Source organism: Anopheles nili, chromosome 3 (genome assembly GCF_943737925.1).
Source record: "Anopheles nili chromosome 3, idAnoNiliSN_F5_01, whole genome shotgun sequence".
Classification (NCBI taxonomy): domain Eukaryota; kingdom Metazoa; phylum Arthropoda; class Insecta; order Diptera; family Culicidae; genus Anopheles; species Anopheles nili.
The window spans coordinates 21599166-21617217 of NC_071292.1; the positions used below are offsets into that span (position 1 = coordinate 21599166).

At 46.1% G+C, this 18052-nt stretch overlaps 4 protein-coding genes and 2 non-coding genes across 6 annotated transcripts; 5 read left to right on the top strand and 1 right to left on the bottom strand.

The window, feature by feature from the left end:
* Positions 1–1766: 1766 nt before the first annotated feature.
* LOC128726934 (uncharacterized) lies at positions 1767–2559 on the top strand. Its single transcript, XM_053820783.1, has 2 exons — positions 1767–1814; positions 1879–2559. The coding sequence occupies exons 1-2, from the start codon at positions 1767–1769 to the stop codon at positions 2557–2559; spliced, it is 729 nt and encodes a 242-aa protein (XP_053676758.1).
* Positions 2560–4533: 1974 nt separating this feature from the next.
* On the top strand, positions 4534–5326 carry LOC128726933 (uncharacterized). The gene is made up of 2 exons (XM_053820782.1): positions 4534–4581; positions 4646–5326. Exons 1-2 carry the CDS (start codon positions 4534–4536, stop codon positions 5324–5326), a joined length of 729 nt encoding a protein of 242 aa, XP_053676757.1.
* A 1574-nt stretch (positions 5327–6900) lies between these two features.
* Positions 6901–6973, bottom strand: Trnav-aac (transfer RNA valine (anticodon AAC)). Its single transcript has one exon. It is a non-coding gene; the product is annotated as a tRNA-Val (tRNA).
* A 412-nt stretch (positions 6974–7385) lies between these two features.
* LOC128723897 (lysosomal alpha-mannosidase-like) lies at positions 7386–10702 on the top strand. Its single transcript, XM_053817662.1, has 5 exons — positions 7386–7508; positions 7596–7698; positions 7780–8387; positions 8460–8593; positions 8650–10702. Exons 1-5 carry the CDS (start codon positions 7386–7388, stop codon positions 10700–10702), a joined length of 3021 nt encoding a protein of 1006 aa, XP_053673637.1.
* Positions 10703–11661: 959 nt separating this feature from the next.
* LOC128723552 (lysosomal alpha-mannosidase-like) lies at positions 11662–15024 on the top strand. The gene is made up of 5 exons (XM_053817305.1): positions 11662–11781; positions 11899–12001; positions 12073–12680; positions 12769–12902; positions 12966–15024. Exons 1-5 carry the CDS (start codon positions 11662–11664, stop codon positions 15022–15024), a joined length of 3024 nt encoding a protein of 1007 aa, XP_053673280.1.
* A 515-nt stretch (positions 15025–15539) lies between these two features.
* Trnap-agg (transfer RNA proline (anticodon AGG)) lies at positions 15540–15611 on the top strand. The gene has a single exon. It is a non-coding gene; the product is annotated as a tRNA-Pro (tRNA).
* Positions 15612–18052: the final 2441 nt, after the last annotated feature.

Here is an 18052-nt window from a genome sequence, read left to right on the forward strand (position 1 = left end):
AGAGCTGATATAGATTAAAAATTGATTTATTTTCTACACGGTATAGAGATTAGATTTATTAGCTTTACTTTCCATGTGACGAACCATCTTATAATCACGATATAAAGACGAACTCTACGTACTGTACAATACCCTCTCTGTCGTGCAGCGAATTAGACTCGCCAGGCTCCGGTGAACTAGTCATGCCATTAGAATGAGCCCGGACAGCCCAGCCCGTAAACGTTCTTTATGGCTGTTCTCATGGACAGAGAGGACGTGGTAGGCCCAAATTGAGAAGGAGTGATTCCGTACATGTGTCCGCCAAAAAGCCCGGACCTAACGATTGGCAAACGACGGCACTTGAAATGAAGTACTGCAAACATCCATCACATTATTTTCTTCGTCATCCATTACGTTACCTATCACAAAAGTCATGAGCTTTTCCCTATTTTTCCTTGTGATTGCGATAGTGAGCCATTTTATTGTTCGATTACATTTCTGCGTTGGCCGTGCTTATAATTTCCTACGCTTTTAATGGATGCAGATAGTACTGGCCTGCGATGAGGCAATTTGCAGCGATCTCTTCACCAAAGCACGAGCTTCAGTGAGGCAATCATGTAGAGCTGACTTAACTTCCGCCGACAACTTCCCAGTAGCGCCTATTCCTTCGATAGAAGTTGGAGCATTCAACTTGCTTTCGATTCTTGACTGAATCTTGAGAGGATCAGTGAAGATGTTGACGTCCTGGAAGCTGCTCAACAAACTAACCTTCGCGTAATCCTGGCGGCTGGTAGGCTCTTGCGTAGGGTACAAGCTAGCGAACATTTCTTCGTCGATTTTAGCCACACATTTTCCGAATGCTACACCTGCCAACTGCACCAGTACATCCGTCCCAGCGTACACAAATTGCGCGCAGTTGACATCGGCATCGTCTGCGGTTAAGCTATCTTGAATGTTGGCTTCATCTTGAATCGTTTCTTGAACGAATGGTTCCTGGGAAAGGATAAGCTCTGATTGCAACGAAACGAACAACTCCGATCCGCCGGCAAGGAGTTTCCTTTGCTGTTTTCCATACGCTTTCAAAGGTTCGAAAGCCTTCAAGGCATCTCTACGAGAACCCTCGGTGACGTCTGGACAGAAAATGGAACACACCAGCAACAACGCGAGCAAGTTCGAATAAAAAGCACGCATGGTAGAAGATGACGTTAGAGCACGATAAGATGATTTCCTACGCGCATGAGCACGATACTGTTTCGGGAAGGCTCGATGTCTCCGCTTTATATTGGATGATGATTGCTATCGACAGGTTTATTATGATTAAACTAGGATCAATAAAACCACAGACACGTGGTTATCAACCCATACCTACCCGGATGAAGCTATCCTCAACAGGTTATCGTCACAAGTTCTGGCTAGTAATTCATGATATATGTGAATTTGTAAAGGGCATGCATTATTTTGATGTAGTATCCTTCCAGATTGAAAACGGATGCTCTTCGGATTGTGTGGCTTTGTCTCGTAGATTTTTTAACCAGTATCTTAATGCGGACTGTAAATACTCGTCCTATTACCGGATCTCGGATTCGATTAGTGTCAAGTTTTTTACAACTCTAACTGATAAGAGATAATAATTTTCGGTAGTCTTGGTTGGTTTTCGAGAGTATAAAACTCCCTATACCAAAATCGACCACATCAGATCACATTCTACAGTGAACCGATAGCCTAAGGAAGTTGTTCGTAAATCAGTTCAATACTTTTGAGTACGGTCGTGCAACTGTCGTGAAAAGATGAAATATTTTGTGACGATCGTTATTTTGAGCCTTGGCGTCGCAAAGGTAAGGGTTTGATATAGTTGCGTGGTGATCGAAATTGGTTATGAATTTTAATGTTTTATCCTAGCTAACGGAAGCTGGACGCCCTGTTTCGACGGAAGTGGTTCAGAAACTGAAGGAACTTGAGCCGGTATACAAGCAGCTGCAGGACAATGTGATCAACGCTGTAGCAGGGGCTAAGCTGAACACTGCTTCCAGGACCGATACGTTCTACAAGTCCATCATTGCCGATAAGGAGGTTTCTCTGAATCAAGCCATCCAGCTTGAGGATTATCTGATCTATCAGCTGGAGCGACAAAGTAGCTTGGTGGATACGAGCTGTTTGCAATTAGTTCGATCCAGTTCGGAACTCAACATGAACATTGCCGGTGTTGGTTTTACGAACTGTGTGAACAACGTGGAAAAGGGCATTGATGCTGAACTAGAAAAGGTCTACCAGCTGCTGCAGATGGACGAGAATGAAATCTTCGATATCAGCTTGCTGGATTCGTTCCGGGGCGAGAATATCTTTTTGGACCCTTCAAAGATCATCTCGAAATTGAACGATAAGAAAAATGAGATTGACAGTATTTCTCTAAGCTTTGTGGCCGACATCAATGCTGCAGTCGATGCGTACGCTTCTCGCCTGGGTGATCTGCAAAACGGATACAAATCATGTCTGCTTGGCAACGAGGCTGTTATCAAACAAGCTTTCGAGGTTTCCAAGTTCCAGCTTACTCAGACTTGTTTGGGAACGATTGTTCAGTAGAATTTCTTGAAAATGTTGTTGTAATAAAACAAATCAATCATCGTTGCAATAGAATGAAAGATTTATTTTCTTTACCATATAGTCGCAACATGATTAGATATAACATTATCAAATGTGTTATTATGGCGAACTAATCCTAAATCAAACAAAATATTTACAATAGAGCTGATATAGATTAAAAATTGATTTATTTTCTACACGGTATAGAGATTAGATTTATTAGCTTTACTTTCCATGTGACGAACCATCTTATAATCACGATATAAAGACGAACTCTACGTACAGTACAATACCCTCTCTGTCGTGCAGCGAATTAGACTCGCCAGGCTCCGGTGAACTAGTCATGCCATTAGAATGAGCCCGGACAGCCCAGCCCGTAAACGTTCTTTATGGCTGTTCTCACGGACAGAGAGGACGTGGTAGGCCCAAATTGAGAAGGAGTGATTCCGTACATGTGTCCGCCAAAAAGCCCGGACCTAACGATTGGCAAACGACGGCACTTGAAATGAAGTACTGCAAACATCCATCACATTATTTTCTTCGTCATCCATTACGTTACCTATCACAAAAGTCATGAGCTTTTCCGTATTTTTTCTTGTGATTGCGATAGTGAGCCATTTTATTGTTCGATTACATTTCTGCGTTGGCCGTGCTTATAATTTCTTACGCTTTTAATGGATGCAGATAGTACTGGCTTGCGAAGAGGCAATTTGCAGCGATCTCTTCACCAAAGCACGAGCTTCAGTGAGGCAATCATGTAGAGCTGACTTAACGTCCGCCGACAATTTCCCAGTAGCGCCTATTCCTTCGATAGAAGTTGGAGCATTCAACTTGCTTTCGATTCTTGACTGAATCTTGAGAGGATCAGTGAAGATGTTGACGTCCTGGAAGCTGCTCAACAAACTAACCTTCGCGTACTCCTGGCGGCTGGTAGGCTCTTGCGTAGGGTACAAGCTAGCGAACATTTCTTCGTCGATTTTAGCCACACATTTTCCGAATGCTACACCTGCCAACTGCACCAGTACATCCGTCCCAGCGTACACAAATTGCGCGCAGTTGACATCGGCATCGTTTGCGGTTAAGCTATCCTGAATGTTGGCTTCATCTTGAATCGTTTCTTGAACGAATGGTTCCTGGGAAAGGATAAGCTCTGATTGCAACGAAACGAACAACTCCGATCCCCCGGCAAGGAGTTTCCTTTGCTGTTTTCCGGACGCTTTCAAAGGTTCGAAAGTCTTCAAGGCATCTCTACGAGAACCCTCGGTGACGTCTGGACAGAAAATGGAACACACCAGCAACAACGCGAGCAAGTTCGAATAAAAAGCACGCATGGTAGAAGATGACGTTAGAGCACGATAAGATGAATTCCTACGCGCATAAGCACGATACTGTTTCGGGAAGGGTCGATGTCTCCGCTTTATATTGGATGATGATTGCTATCGACAAGTTGATTATGATTAAACTAGGATCAATAAAACCACAAACTCTTATCTGGTTATCTAACACAAATTTATCCGGATGAATGAATCCTCAACAGATTGTCGTCACAAGTTCCGGCTAGTAGAAGAATCCGGATGTGTAGTAACATTCATTGCTTGTAACAATAATCCATGTTGTGTGTGAAATTGTGAAGCGCATGTATTGTTTTAATGCAGTGTCCTACCAGATTGAAAACGGACGTTTTTCGGATTGTTAGGCTTTGTGTTATAGGTCTTTTTGGGTCAGTATCTTAATACGGGCTGTAAATACTCCTATTACCGGATGCCAGATTCGATTAGTGTCATGTTTTTTACAACTCTAACTGATAAGAGATAATATTTCTCGGTAGTCTTAGTTGGTTTTCGAGAGTATAAAACTCCCTATACCAAAATCGACCACATCAGATCACATTCTACAGTGAACCGATAGCCTAAGGGAGTTGTTCGTAAATTAGTTCAATACTTTTGAGTACGGTCGTGCAACTGTCGTGAAAAGATGAAATATTTTGTGACGATCGTTATTTTGAGCCTTGGCGTCGCAAAGGTAAGGGTTTGATATAGTTGCGTGGTGATCGAAATTGGTTATGAATTTTAATGTTTTATCCTAGCTAACGGAAGCTGGACGCCCTGTTTCGACGGAAGTGGTTCAGAAACTGAAGGAACTTGAGCCGGTATACAAGCAGCTGCAGGACAATGTGATCAACGCTGTAGCAGGGGCTAAGCTGAACACTGCTTCCAGGACCGATACGTTCTACAAGTCCATCATCGCCGATAAGGAGGTTTCTCTGAATCAAGCCATCCAGCTTGAGGATTATCTGATCTATCAGCTGGAGCGACAAAGTAGCTTGGTGGATACGAGCTGTTTGCAATTAGTTCGATCCAGTTCGGAACTCAACATGAACATTGCCGGTGTTGGTTTTACGAACTGTGTGAACAACGTGGAAAAGGGCATTGATGCTGAACTAGAAAAGGTCTACCAGCTGCTGCAGGTGGACGAGAATGAAATCTTCGATATCAGCTTGCTGGATTCGTTCCGGGGCGAGAATATCTTTTTGGACCCTTCAAAGATCATCTCGAAATTAAACGATAAGAAAAATGAGATTGACAGTATTTCTCTAAGCTTTGTGGCCGACATCAATGCTGCAGTCGATGCGTACGCTTCTCGCCTGGGTGATCTGCAAAACGGATACAAATCATGTCTGCTTGGCAACGAGGCTGTTATCAAACAAGCTTTCGAGGTTTCCAAGTTCCAGCTTACTCAGACTTGTTTGGGAACGATTGTTCAGTAGAATTTCTTGAAAATGTTGTTGTAATAAAACAAATCAATCATCGTTGCAATAGAATGAAAGATTTATTGTAACGATTGTAACTAATGAAAATATTGTGAAGCAGGATTGTTATTATTGCGAAGGATTGAAATTAAATAAATTATATATATCATACGCATTTAAAATTACTCAAAAGCAACCCATTACCCAAAAATGACGAAAAATTATGTTTTTAAAGCATCAACGATCGATTCGATTCGATCGATCGATCAACGAGCACGACGATCAATAGTAATTGTGAAAGGTCTTGATAAACTTGATCGTCGTAGTAATTGATCTTTTGTCGATTCAAAACTGGGGTGGTGTTATTGATAAATAATGTTACGCATGTCAATATGCACTCAATTTGTTTTTATGTTGATTCGTCAAATATGTTGATAATAAAACAATATGATAATTTTTATTGAATGGCTGAATGTATGACTGATGCGTAATGCACTTCTTGATTGTTTTCGATTCAGAAACATTGCACCACTTGAAACATTTCTTGCATACAATGTAGATGGTGAAATATTTCATTCAAATAACGAGGTGCGAGTGGCATTTGCGTTGCTATGCACTTTAAATGCATTGTTGTTCCTTGTAATGTAATATTCACGAACACGATTTAGCATTGTACTAGTTGCATTACAAATGGAAAATAATAGAGTGATACAAAAAAACGCTAAATTTGTATTGTTGCCGAAATTATTTCTTGTTGTCAAATTAGATCGATTCGAACTTTTATCCCTATGTATGTATTTCAATTTTAGCCTAAGAATACGATTAATACATTTCGCATCAACTACAGACCACTCTATGAAGTGCGACCGGCGCTCGACGAATGCATTTCTTTTGTTCCGCGAGCGATGAAGGGATCGAGAAACCGACCTATCGACCGACTGACCGATCAGGGCCGGTTTGGCGTTCGTAAGTAGATCGCAACGAAGAAGGAAGCATAGAAAAGTAGACAACAATTTCACTTTCATCAAACTCTTACCCCGACGGTCAGCCGTCACCTTCACCGTCGTGACGCGAGATCCGCCCTTCTCCACCGTGCACTGGCATTGCTTTTCGTTGTTTCTCATTCTCCATCCCCGACTCAAGAGTAATTGGTTTCACGTCACACGTTTTATGCTCTTTCTCGACCATACATCAACGAATCGTTCTTCGCGCAAAGCTATCACTTGCCGCCTCCAGCATGCGCCCTGTGCCGCTTCATGCAGTCCCTTGCGATGTTTACTTTCCCCCTACATGGCTAAGCCCTTTTTATTTGCCCAAAACCGGAGATGAAGAACTCCGCACTGGTCCGTCTTTGGTTGGACATCAACGGCGGATGCACGATGCATTTGAAGAAAGAGAAATGCATGGTGGCTTGCTTTAGTCAGTGTAGGGACATTTCTAAATAGAAACTCACAAACATCCCTCAGAGCAGACAGTGCTCGAATGCGTTTTACCAGGGCAAATATATAATGAACTAGCTTACTTATTGTATTATTTAATTATGTAAATTATGTGAGTAAATTATTGTGAAAAAAGGAGTTATCTTTTAATTATGTTTCCGCCCGGGATTGAACCGGGGGCCTTCCGCGTGTTAGGCGGATGTGATAACCACTACACCACGGAAACTTATTACTTGATTCGGGGCAAGTTTGAGCGATCGGTGATCGAATTGCTTTCTTTAAGCCAGTCGAATCGAGTGAAATAATAATAATACCAATAATAATAATCAAAAAGCCAAACGACCTACTCTGTGGTTTTGTGTTTCACGCCGAAATTAGACTAAACAAAAATCCTCTTCGAACACTAAAGCATTGCGATGAGCTTTATCATCGCAACTGGCGATAGTGCTTCTTTTGGATTCTTTTTCCATCGCACTTTTACGCGGTGCACGATAAGACTCTCGACAACGCGCTGCACCTTACACGAAACCGTGCCGAAGAGAACCGTTGAAAATTAAACTATCATCGGCACAGGGCACACATTTGTCAGTCATTTGAGAACTTCAGAAGCAAAGCGACAGGGACCGTGCGGTTTCGCGATGGAAGTTAGGAACGGGATTTACCTGTTGGTGCTGATGGGATGCCTCCTGAACGGCATCCGGGCTACTCCAACCGGTTCGAAGCGTGTGTCTGACCATACCGCGGGAAAATGTGGCTACGAGGTGAGTCGTTTCGGGAGAGAGAAAGAACGCTGGCACGACTGAGTGATCCGAGTGTTGTGATTGCGCTTTTTCCATGCTTCGCAATAGGGATGCCCTACCGTGGCAGAAAACATGCTAAACGTGCATCTGGTGGCCCACACGCACGATGATGTTGGATGGCTTAAAACGGTCGATCAATACTACTACGGAAGTGAGTGATGAAACTCCCCAGTTAGAAGGTTCAGAAGATGATCGGAATGAATCGGTTTTCTTAACTTTGCGCGTTTTATAGGCAAAAGCAACATTCAACTAGCAGGAGTTCAGTACATCCTTGATTCGGTAATTCAGGAGTTGCTGAAAGATCGCAGAAGAAGATTTATCTACGTCGAGTCCGCTTTCATGCACCAATGGTTCACGGAGCAGTCACAGGACATGCAGGAAACTGTTCGGGAGCTGGTGAATGAAGGGCGCCTCGAGTTCATCGGGGGTGCCTGGAGCATGAATGATGAGGCCACCGCACATTACCACAGCGTTATCGATCAGTTTACGTGGGGCTTACGATTCCTGAACGACACCTTCGGCGAGTGTGGACGGCCACGAGTTGGTTGGCAGATTGATCCGTTTGGGCACTCGCGCGAGCAAGGATCACTGTTCGCGCAGATGGGATACGATGGGTTGTTTCAGGGTCGACTGGATTTTCAGGATAAGCTGAAGCGTATCACCACGCGAACGATGGAAATGATGTGGAAAACGAGTGACAATCTGGAGGAAAGTGAGCTATTTACGAGCGCACTATATTACATATATGCTCCTCCACCGGGTTTCTGTTTCGATGTGTTGTGCGATGATGATCCTATCATTGACGGGCCTTATTCGAAAGATAACAACGTGAAGGAGAAAGTATGCAAAATGCTATTCATCTTAGATATATGGTGTAATTGATATTATAGAGAATGTTATTCTTTTGAGCAGATAGATCTCTTTCTGGATACTGTCCACAACATGTCGAAAACTTACCGGACAAACAATATCGTTCTTACTATGGGCGAGGATTTTCATTACCAGGATGCCAACATGTGGTTTAAGAATTTGGATAAGTTGATTAAGTAGGTGAGATGCAGTAAAGATCAAAATAGTTTGTTAATTCAATTGTTTCAATCAGGTACACAAATGCACGCCAGGCGGAAGGATCCATGGTGAACGTGTTCTATTCCACTCCCTCCTGCTATCTGAAAGCGGTTAGCAAAGCGTCTGTCGAGTGGCCAACGAAGTCAGACGACTTCTTTCCCTACGCATCGGACCCCAATTCGTTTTGGACGGGTTACTACACCTCCAGACCGACGCAGAAGCGTTACGAACGCGAGGGAAATCACTTCCTGCAGGTGTGTAAGCAGCTCTCAGCTATTACCCCGACGAAGGAAGCCTTCTACGAGTCCCATTTGACGGTCCTTCGGAATGTGATGGGTGTGATGCAGCATCACGACGCCATTACCGGTACGGAGAAGCAGCATGTTGCCGATGATTACGCCCGGATGCTGTACGATGCGTTCGAAGCGTGTAGTGCTGTTACTCGATCGGCATTAAACCAACTGGCTGGGGAGCGAGATTCCTTAAAGCTGGAATGGGCGTACTGCAGGCAGGCAAATGTCAGCTCGTGTCCTATGACGGAGAACGCCGCCAACAACGTGGTGCTATTGTACAACCCTCTCGGACATAGTTCGAGCGATTACGTGCGATTGCCGGTGAAAGAAGGTGACTATTTAGTGCGAAACGATCGAGGACAAACGGTACCATCGACGCTGATTCCTGTCCCAAGTTCGGTGATTGATCTTCCGTTCCGGGAAAGCTCAGCAACTCACGAGTTAGTGTTCCACGCCGAGCAGGTTGCTCCAGTAGGCTACCGATCGTACTTTGTGTCGCAGGAAAAGTCCGATGCATCATCATATGCTGCGGATATCCGCCAGGAAGACAATGTGAGTATCGGCAACGACTACCTGACGGTCCATTTCGATGAGAACGGCTTTCTGAGCTCGATCACGGTAGATGGGAAGACTCACGCTTTGAAGCAGAACTTCTTCTTCTACGAGGGAGCTTACGGCAATAACGAGGAGTTCCGTAACAGGTCCTCTGGAGCGTACATTTTCCGGCCAAATGGAACGGATCGAGTCGTCACCGATGTAGTGGAGCTGCAGGTTGTGAAGAGTGATCTCGTGCAGGAAGTGCATCAGATATTCAACGAGTGGATCAGTCAGGTTGTTCGAGTGTACGCTGGTGAGGAGCACGTGGAGCTAGAGTGGTTTGTGGGACCGATCCCGATCGATGATGGCACGGGCAAGGAAGTGATCTCTCGCTTCGAGTCAGACATTGAGAGTGATGGGGCTTTCTGGACGGACTCGAATGGGCGAGAGATGTTGCGACGTGTTCGGAACAAACGCGAGACATGGGAGCTAGAGTTGGTTGAGCCGGTTGCAGGCAATTACTATCCAGTAACAGCTAAAATTACCATTGAAGATGCCACTCACCGTTTGAGCGTGTTAACTGATCGTGCACAGGGTGGCTCGAGCCTTCAAGATGGACAGTTGGAGCTGATGGTGCATCGGAGATTATTAAAAGATGATCGTTTCGGTGTAGGAGAAGCCCTGAACGAAACTCAGTACGGGGCTGGCTTGGTTGCCAGAGGAAAACATTGGCTTACGTTTGGCGCATCCTCACGCAATAAATCGTTGGCATACACTCAAGCTGCAAAAGAACGGTTTCTGCAGAATAAGGTACACCTGCCTTCATGGGTTTTTGTGTCTCCGTCAGGTGGGATAGCCTATGAGGACTATCTGAATCGATTCGAGAAAAATCATTCGTTCCTTTCAAATGCTCTGCCTATGAACGTCCATTTGCTTACCCTGGAACCATGGAAGGATGGTACGGTATTGCTCAGATTCGAACATTTATTCGAGAAGGACGAAGATACGCAATATTCCCTGCCGGTTCAAGTCGACATGCAGGAAGTGTTTGCAAATTTTACGATTGTTAGCGCTTATGAAACAACTCTCGCTGGAAACCAATGGAAGGAAACCGCACAGCGTTTAGCTTTTGGGCTAAAACAGAAGCAAAAGGATATAGCGCCTTTAGATCGAATGCCTAAAAATCCTCTCCGATTCGATTTGAAACCGATGGAAATTAAAACATTTGTCGTGCGGTTTGAGCAGAAAATGACATAGAGAAAAAAAGATCTTGCGTGGCAATTTGAACGAGTGAACCAATGTAAAACAATGTGCATACAATGTGTGTAATCAATAAACTACCGCATTTTAAATACTTTTGTATTGTGTTTGTGTTTATTTCAATCTGAAACAAAGCCGTATTCCCTATCGACAGTTTCGAATTATGATCCCCAAAAATTTACGAAAACAAAGTTCATTCAACTCTAAAATGTTTGTGATATTGGAGAGCATTGAGCCAAATTTAAAACTTTTTTGCACCTTCAATTCAAAACACCATCAACGACCCCAACCAAAACAATAGCATCGCTAACATGATGCAACTGTGGTTGGGCAATGAAGCTCGTAAATGCACTACCTTCAGCCCCAAAACAGCGCTTGATGGCGATCGTGAGAATACTCGAGCCCGTGAGGTGTGCTTTTGCCCAAAAATATCCACCCACTGACAGCTGTATGCTAATACCAATCAATCAACAGCAGGCGCATCTCCGCAGCATCCCTATCAGCACGCTATCGCTCACCGTGGACGAGGGTTCTGATTAGAAAACTCGGCGGGGTGTCGCCGACAAAACTGCTGGTCCGCTATCACGCCACGGCTCCACACAATTGCTTGCTTTAAGTGGACTAGACAGCTGGAGTGGAAACGGGCACGACCAGGGTGCTTTTGTCTGTGTGTGCGTGTGTGTCCCACGGGTTTGGGGGGCCTTTTGTTTACGCCGTTCTGGAAGCGCGCCAGACCCAGGCGATAAGTCTTCGGTGTACGGCTTTATAAATTAAACCGCACGGAAGCCGGCCGCAAACGGCAAGCGATCGTCAAGCCGGGCGTGCTCGTTCGGGAACCTCTAAGCCAATTTCAACCCCTAGTGCAGTTCAACCCCTAGTGCAGTTCTAGCTAGTGCGTAGACGCTTTCTAAACGGTCCTCGGGCTCCCGCATGAGTCAGTTGGCGCGCGCGTGATGATGGTTAGTCGGTGTTTAGCGTTAGCTTTGTTGCTTGTTTGTGGCATTATTTTTAGTGCCAACGCAGGCCCTGCCTGGCCGTCGGGTGCCCCCTGGAAGCGGCGTGGCTGTGGCTACGAGGTAAGTCACCGTCAAACACAAAAGGGACAAAGAAAAGCACAAAAATGCGTTAGCAAACTCGCGCCGAAAATTCGTGCGCCCCGCTCACCGTTAGCCGCGTTTGCTAAATTTTTTCAGTCATGTCCGGGCCCGAAGGAGGGCATGATCAATGTCCATCTGGTGCCGCACAGCCACGATGATGTTGGTTGGCTTAAGACGGTCGATCAGTACTACTATGGAAGTGAGTGAGCCTCGCGAAATGCGTGCGATCGTGTTGTGATAACTTGACAAGCGTTGGTTTTTATTGTGCAGGTCGCAACAGCATTCAGAAGGCGGGCGTACAGTATATCCTTGAGTCGGTTGTGAGCGAGCTGTTGAAGGATGCGAGCCGTCGCTTTATCTACGCAGAGTCGGCTTTTCTGCACCGTTGGTACATGGAGCAGCCTCGAAAGATGCAGCAGCAGGTTCGCATGCTGATCGATGAGGGCCGGTTGGAGATCGTCGGAGGTGCCTGGAGCATGAACGATGAGGCTGCGGTCCATTACCAGAGTGTTATCGATCAGTTCACGTGGGGATTGCGGTTTCTGAACGATACCTTCGGTGAGTGTGGACGACCACGTGTTGGCTGGCAGATTGATCCGTTTGGGCACTCGCGCGAGCAAGCGTCTATGTTCGCGCAGATGGGCTACGATGGTGTGTTTTTTGCACGACTGGACTATCAGGACAAAACGCACCGTATGCAAACGAAAACGATGGAGACGATTTGGCGTAGCAGCAGCAACCTGGAGGATAGCGAGCTGTTCACGAGCGCACTGTACAACCACTATTCAGCACCACCGGGATACTGCTTCGATGTCCTGTGTAATGATGACCCAATGATCGATGACAGCGAGAGTACTGATTACAACGTGAAAGCTAAGGTGGGTGTAACAATCGAGATGCATGGGGAACGACGGGCCAACTGAGACAATTGCTAATTAATGCAACGGTGTTTTGGGGTTGTTTCAGACTGACACGTTTATCGCTTGGCTGGAGAAGATGGCAGATTCTTATCGTTCGACGAACCTAATTGTCACCATGGGCGATGATTTTAACTACATGAACGCGGTGATGAACTACAAAAATATGGACAAACTTATCAAGTAAGTCTAGCGCTAGCTAATGTGCTGATTGGAGGTGTGTTTTTCATGCCAATCTTTTTTAAGGTACACTAACGCCCGGCAAGCCGAAGGATCCAAGATCAACGTGTTGTACTCCACTCCCTCCTGCTATCTGAAAGCCGTTCATGATGCAAACATCGAGTGGCCCACTAAGTCCGACGATTACTTCCCGTACGAGACCGACTACCATTCGTTCTGGACGGGCTACTACACCTCCAGACCGACGCAGAAGCGTTACGAACGCGAGGGAAATCACTTCCTACAGGTGTGTAAGCAGCTCTCGGCTATTGCTCCGACGAAGGAAGCCTTCTACGAGTCCCATTTGACGGTCCTTCGGAATGTGATGGGTGTGATGCAGCATCACGACGCCATTACCGGTACGGAGAAGCAGCATGTTGCCGATGATTACGCCCGGATGCTGTACGATGCGTTCGAAGCGTGTAGTGCTGTTACTCGATCGGCATTAAACCAACTGGCTGGGGAGCGAGACTCCTTAAAGCTGGAATGGGCGTACTGCAAGCAGGCAAATGTCAGCTCGTGTCCTATGACGGAGAACTCCGCCAACAACGTGGTGCTATTGTACAACCCTCTCGGACATAGTTCGAGCGATTACGTGCGATTGCCGGTGAAGGAAGGTGACTATTTAGTGCGAAACGATCGAGGACAAACGGTACCATCGACGCTGATTCCTGTCCCAAGTTCGGTGATTGATCTTCCGTTCCGGGAAAGCTCAGCAACTCACGAGTTAGTGTTCCACGCCGAGCAGGTTGCTCCAGTAGGCTACCGATCGTACTATGTGTCGCAGGAAAAGTCCGATGCATCATCATATGCAGCAGAAATCCGCCAGGAAGACAATGTGAGCATCGGCAACGACTACCTGACGGTGCATTTCGATGAGAACGGCTTCCTGAGCTCGATCACGGTGGATGGGAAGACTCACGCTTTGAAGCAGAACTTCTTCTTCTACGAGGGAGCTTACGGCAATAACGAGGAGTTCCGTAATAGGTCCTCTGGAGCGTACATTTTCCGGCCAAATGGAACGGATCGGGTCGTCACCGATGTAGTGGAGCTGCAGGTTGTGAAGAGTGATCTCGTGCAGGAGGTGCATCAGATATTCAACGAGTGGATCAGTCAGGTAGTTCGAGTGTACGCTGGTGAGAAGCACGTGGAGCTAGAGTGGCTTGTGGGACCGATCCCGATCGATGATGGCACGGGCAAGGAAGTGATCTCTCGCTTCGAATCAGACATTGAGAGTGATGGGGCTTTCTGGACGGACTCGAATGGGCGAGAAATGTTGCGACGTGTTCGGAACAAGCGCGAGACATGGGAGCTCGACTTAATTGAGCCAATTTCCGGTAACTATTACCCGATTACTGCTAAGGTTGCGATCGAAGATGAGCACTACCGGATGGCTTTGCTAACTGATCGTGCCCAGGGTGGCTCGAGCCTTCAAGATGGGCACCTGGAGTTGATGGTTCATCGCAGGCTACTGCGTGACGACGCGTTCGGTGTAGGAGAGGCCCTCAACGAGACCCAATACGGGGCTGGATTGGTAGCCCGAGGAAAGCATTGGCTTTTCTTCGGTACGGCACACAAAGACGCCAGCCCTACGCTGCAGGCGAAGGAACGATTTATGCAGAACAAAAAACTCCTGCCTAGCTGGCCGTTTGTAAGCCCGGCTGATAATACGCTGACCTTCGATGATTACCTTTCGAGTTTCCGCAATATCTACTCGGCTATCGCTCAACAGTTGCCTCCAAACGTGAACCTTCTTACGCTGGAACCATGGAAGGACGGAACGGTGTTGGTACGATTTGAGCATCTGTTTGAGAAGGGCGAAGATCCGGTTTATTCGCAAGCTGTTCGCTTTAATGTGCGGGACGTGCTGTACGCTCTGAACATTGACAGCATCTATGAAACCACCCTCGGGGCTAACCAGTGGAAGGGAGATGCGAAACGATTGCAATTCAGCACGGATACGTCTGCAAATGAAATTTCACCAAAGGAACAGGTTGAGAACATCCCAATCGTCCAGCAGAGCACGGACTTTGATATTGAGCTGCACCCGATGGAGATAAGAACGTTCGTTGTGAAACGACGATAAAAATAGTAATTTGCAAACGTAATGTATCGCTTTGTTGTATGTTAAAGCTAAATCTATTGTTTGTGCAATAAAATAAAACGTAACAATTTAAAATGTAGGCTTGGTTGATCGAAAATATACAGAGATTTTTTTAATTAATGTTTTTCGTATCTGTATCATTTTCAGTTACATCATCAAAAGTGGGTCAAAGTTGCACTAACGCAATCTCTTGCCCGGTGATATGAGATTTAGTTCAGATGCTTCATGTTACTGACATGTCCACTTCAACAGATATCTTTCGTACGTGTTCACTTTTGCGTAGGCCATGGTTTAATTGGGCCAATTGCTGCAACTCTCATAAAAGAGCTATACGACAAAAAAAAAGAAAACTTATCTTTGCTCTGTTAGCAAAGCGTACAAGATAACAACAATCATGCAATCAGATGTCTTCAATGCTCGTATCGGCGAGCCAACGGCAAGCATAACTTTGATTTGGCCATGCTTACGGGGTTGAATGGCGATCGCATTAATCAACGGGCTCGTTGGTCTAGGGGTATGATTTTCGCTTAGGGTGCGAGAGGTCCCGGGTTCAAATCCCGGACGAGCCCACCCTACAAGTAATTAACCCGGCAACGGTGTTTTTTGATGATATTGAAGTACTAGCAAGGGGTTACTTTTGTTTGCAGAAGACACTCAATTTAAGAATATTCCTAATGATTAGTGTTTTAGCCCCCCCACCGACGCTTGGAATATTATTCTTCATAGCATATATGAGGGCCCTTGTACTTGTGGAGATTCCCTACTCTTGAGCAGCAAATTAAATTGCCAAGAAAGTAATCCCGCCTTTGTTAACTTATCGCTCATTTGCCGCTAAGATTATGGTTGTTTATTACTGCTTCAACGGGAGTGATTACCGTAGCCTTTCGATCCTCCCGCCACTTGACTGATATTATTCCAAAAGCTGCTCGTTATCCCTTGCTCTACCGTGGCAAAGTACATGATAATGCACGATCTTCTCTTCCTGCCAGTAACAGTTGAAAGGAAAATTAATATTCGAGGAAATAAAAAAAAAACAACTTCATTTGCTGCTTCATTTTCTATGCCTTTTAATATCGGCACAATTTCCCGAGCGGCTTTCATTCGAACCTCAACGCATGCGAACATGTGAAGGAAAAAAAAACACTTCGATCGGACTCCCTCGATCGCAACCACACTGGGGGGTAAGTGTCGATTTTGAGATCAATTTTGCTTCCCCCACCACCACGTGTGTTCGAGCGTTTTCCACTGCAAACGTCGTAGCCTTCACCTTTACTTTTCACTTCGGGTGCGAAGACCCAAAAATCGAAACCACCGCCGCGGCCCATCAGCAGCATAGTAGCAGAGAATTTCGCTTTCATCTGGCCACGCTGACTCGCCGCGAAAGGGAAATAAATGAAACGTGAATGCAAAGGCTGCCAAAAAAAAAAACGCCGACCCAAACGAGACCGAGGGAATACCGCCAGGCCGTGGGCAGGCAGCGCCTGGGGGAAACCGAAACAGATTAATGCTGTGCGCGTATGTTTCGCTCTTAACGAAGATCAGTTCGAAACGTCCATGGGAGAGCTCCCAGGGTGGGCGCACCCGGAGGGCGGGCTATGAAGGCCGTAAAAAGAAAAGCAAAGCATAGTTTCGCGGACGCTGCAACATGATCATCAGGAAACCAGCGGGTCATGATCGGGAATCAGTATCACGCGAGATCCGTTTCAATCCGGGAGAGCTTACAAGAGAGACAATCTGATCGCCGGAGAGAGAGAGAGAGATGGACCACGAGTTCATATGACACTCGAGAGATTGCACCTACTGATCGAGTGTTAGCGTGATCGAGCATAATCCCTGGGATAATGTTAACCCCTTGGGCTAAGCTACCTGAAATGCATAAGAAAAAAAGCATAATTTTCTTCGCTTCAACCCCTATTGAGCCAGGTACGGAAGCTCCCTAAGGGACTCCCAAATGGTCCGGCGGTTTAGCGCTTCGCTCCCCCAGAGCGATGCGTGCTCCACCCATCGCGGTAAAAGAGAAAGAGAGAGAGAGAGCTCAACCTTGGGTACGGTTGCCGGATCCGGTCGACTGGCAATTGGCCACGAGAACCAGCCCAAGACGGACGTGCGTGTGCCGGCATAACGATCGCGAGGGCCACTGGAGAAAACAGGTTTTCAAATTGGCCGGCAAACAGGCCTCAAGCTAGGGCTCTCTGCCTGGCTCAGCATCATCGTGTGGAGGACTGCCTCAATCTTGGGCGATTGTTTGCACCGGCCGTCGAGTGATAGTGTTCCGTGATAATCGACCCGAGCCCGAAAGGGAGCAAGTGGTGGTGAATTATGTTGCTTCGTGGTGGGGTAATCGTGGCCGTGTGTTTGGTGTTTGGTGTGGCGCAGGTTTCCGCGGGTCCGTGGAAGACAAGGGTGGGTCGAGGTGGGAATGCACTTCCCAAGCGGGGGTCCGACAGCGATGAGTATCTTGAATTTGGCCGGAAGTTTAAGCAGACCTGCGGTTATGAGGTGAGTATGCCGTGAGCTTCGTTCGAAGTTTGCCGTAGAGAGTTTGCCTCCAATTGACCGGGCTCATGTAGCGGTGTCGTTATCACTGCATGAGATGCAACTCATAATACGAGCCTGTGCATTATTGATCAGTGTTGTGACTGCACTTTCTACAGCTAAATTTAAAGAGAGAAGCTACCGAACGAGAAGCGTCAGGTGCAGGCTTGATTCAATCACTGATAAGAGAGCTTTAGAGGATCGTTAGCAAACAAACCATTATGGTAATGGGCTGCTGTAATGGTGGTAGTAAATTATCAAAGGAAAATGCAGGTCTTTTTCGTTGGTTGCACGGTTTCTATTTTATGATTTATGGGTTTTGCTCTAAGCTCTATCGCTAGCATGAATTTAAAACTTCTTAAACAGTGGCAGTTGATGTGTTTTTTTTTCCGGTAATAAATAATCGCACATTCCTGTAGCATGTGGACATAAAAACAATGTACTACGATGGACAATCAAGTTTTCGAACAACAAC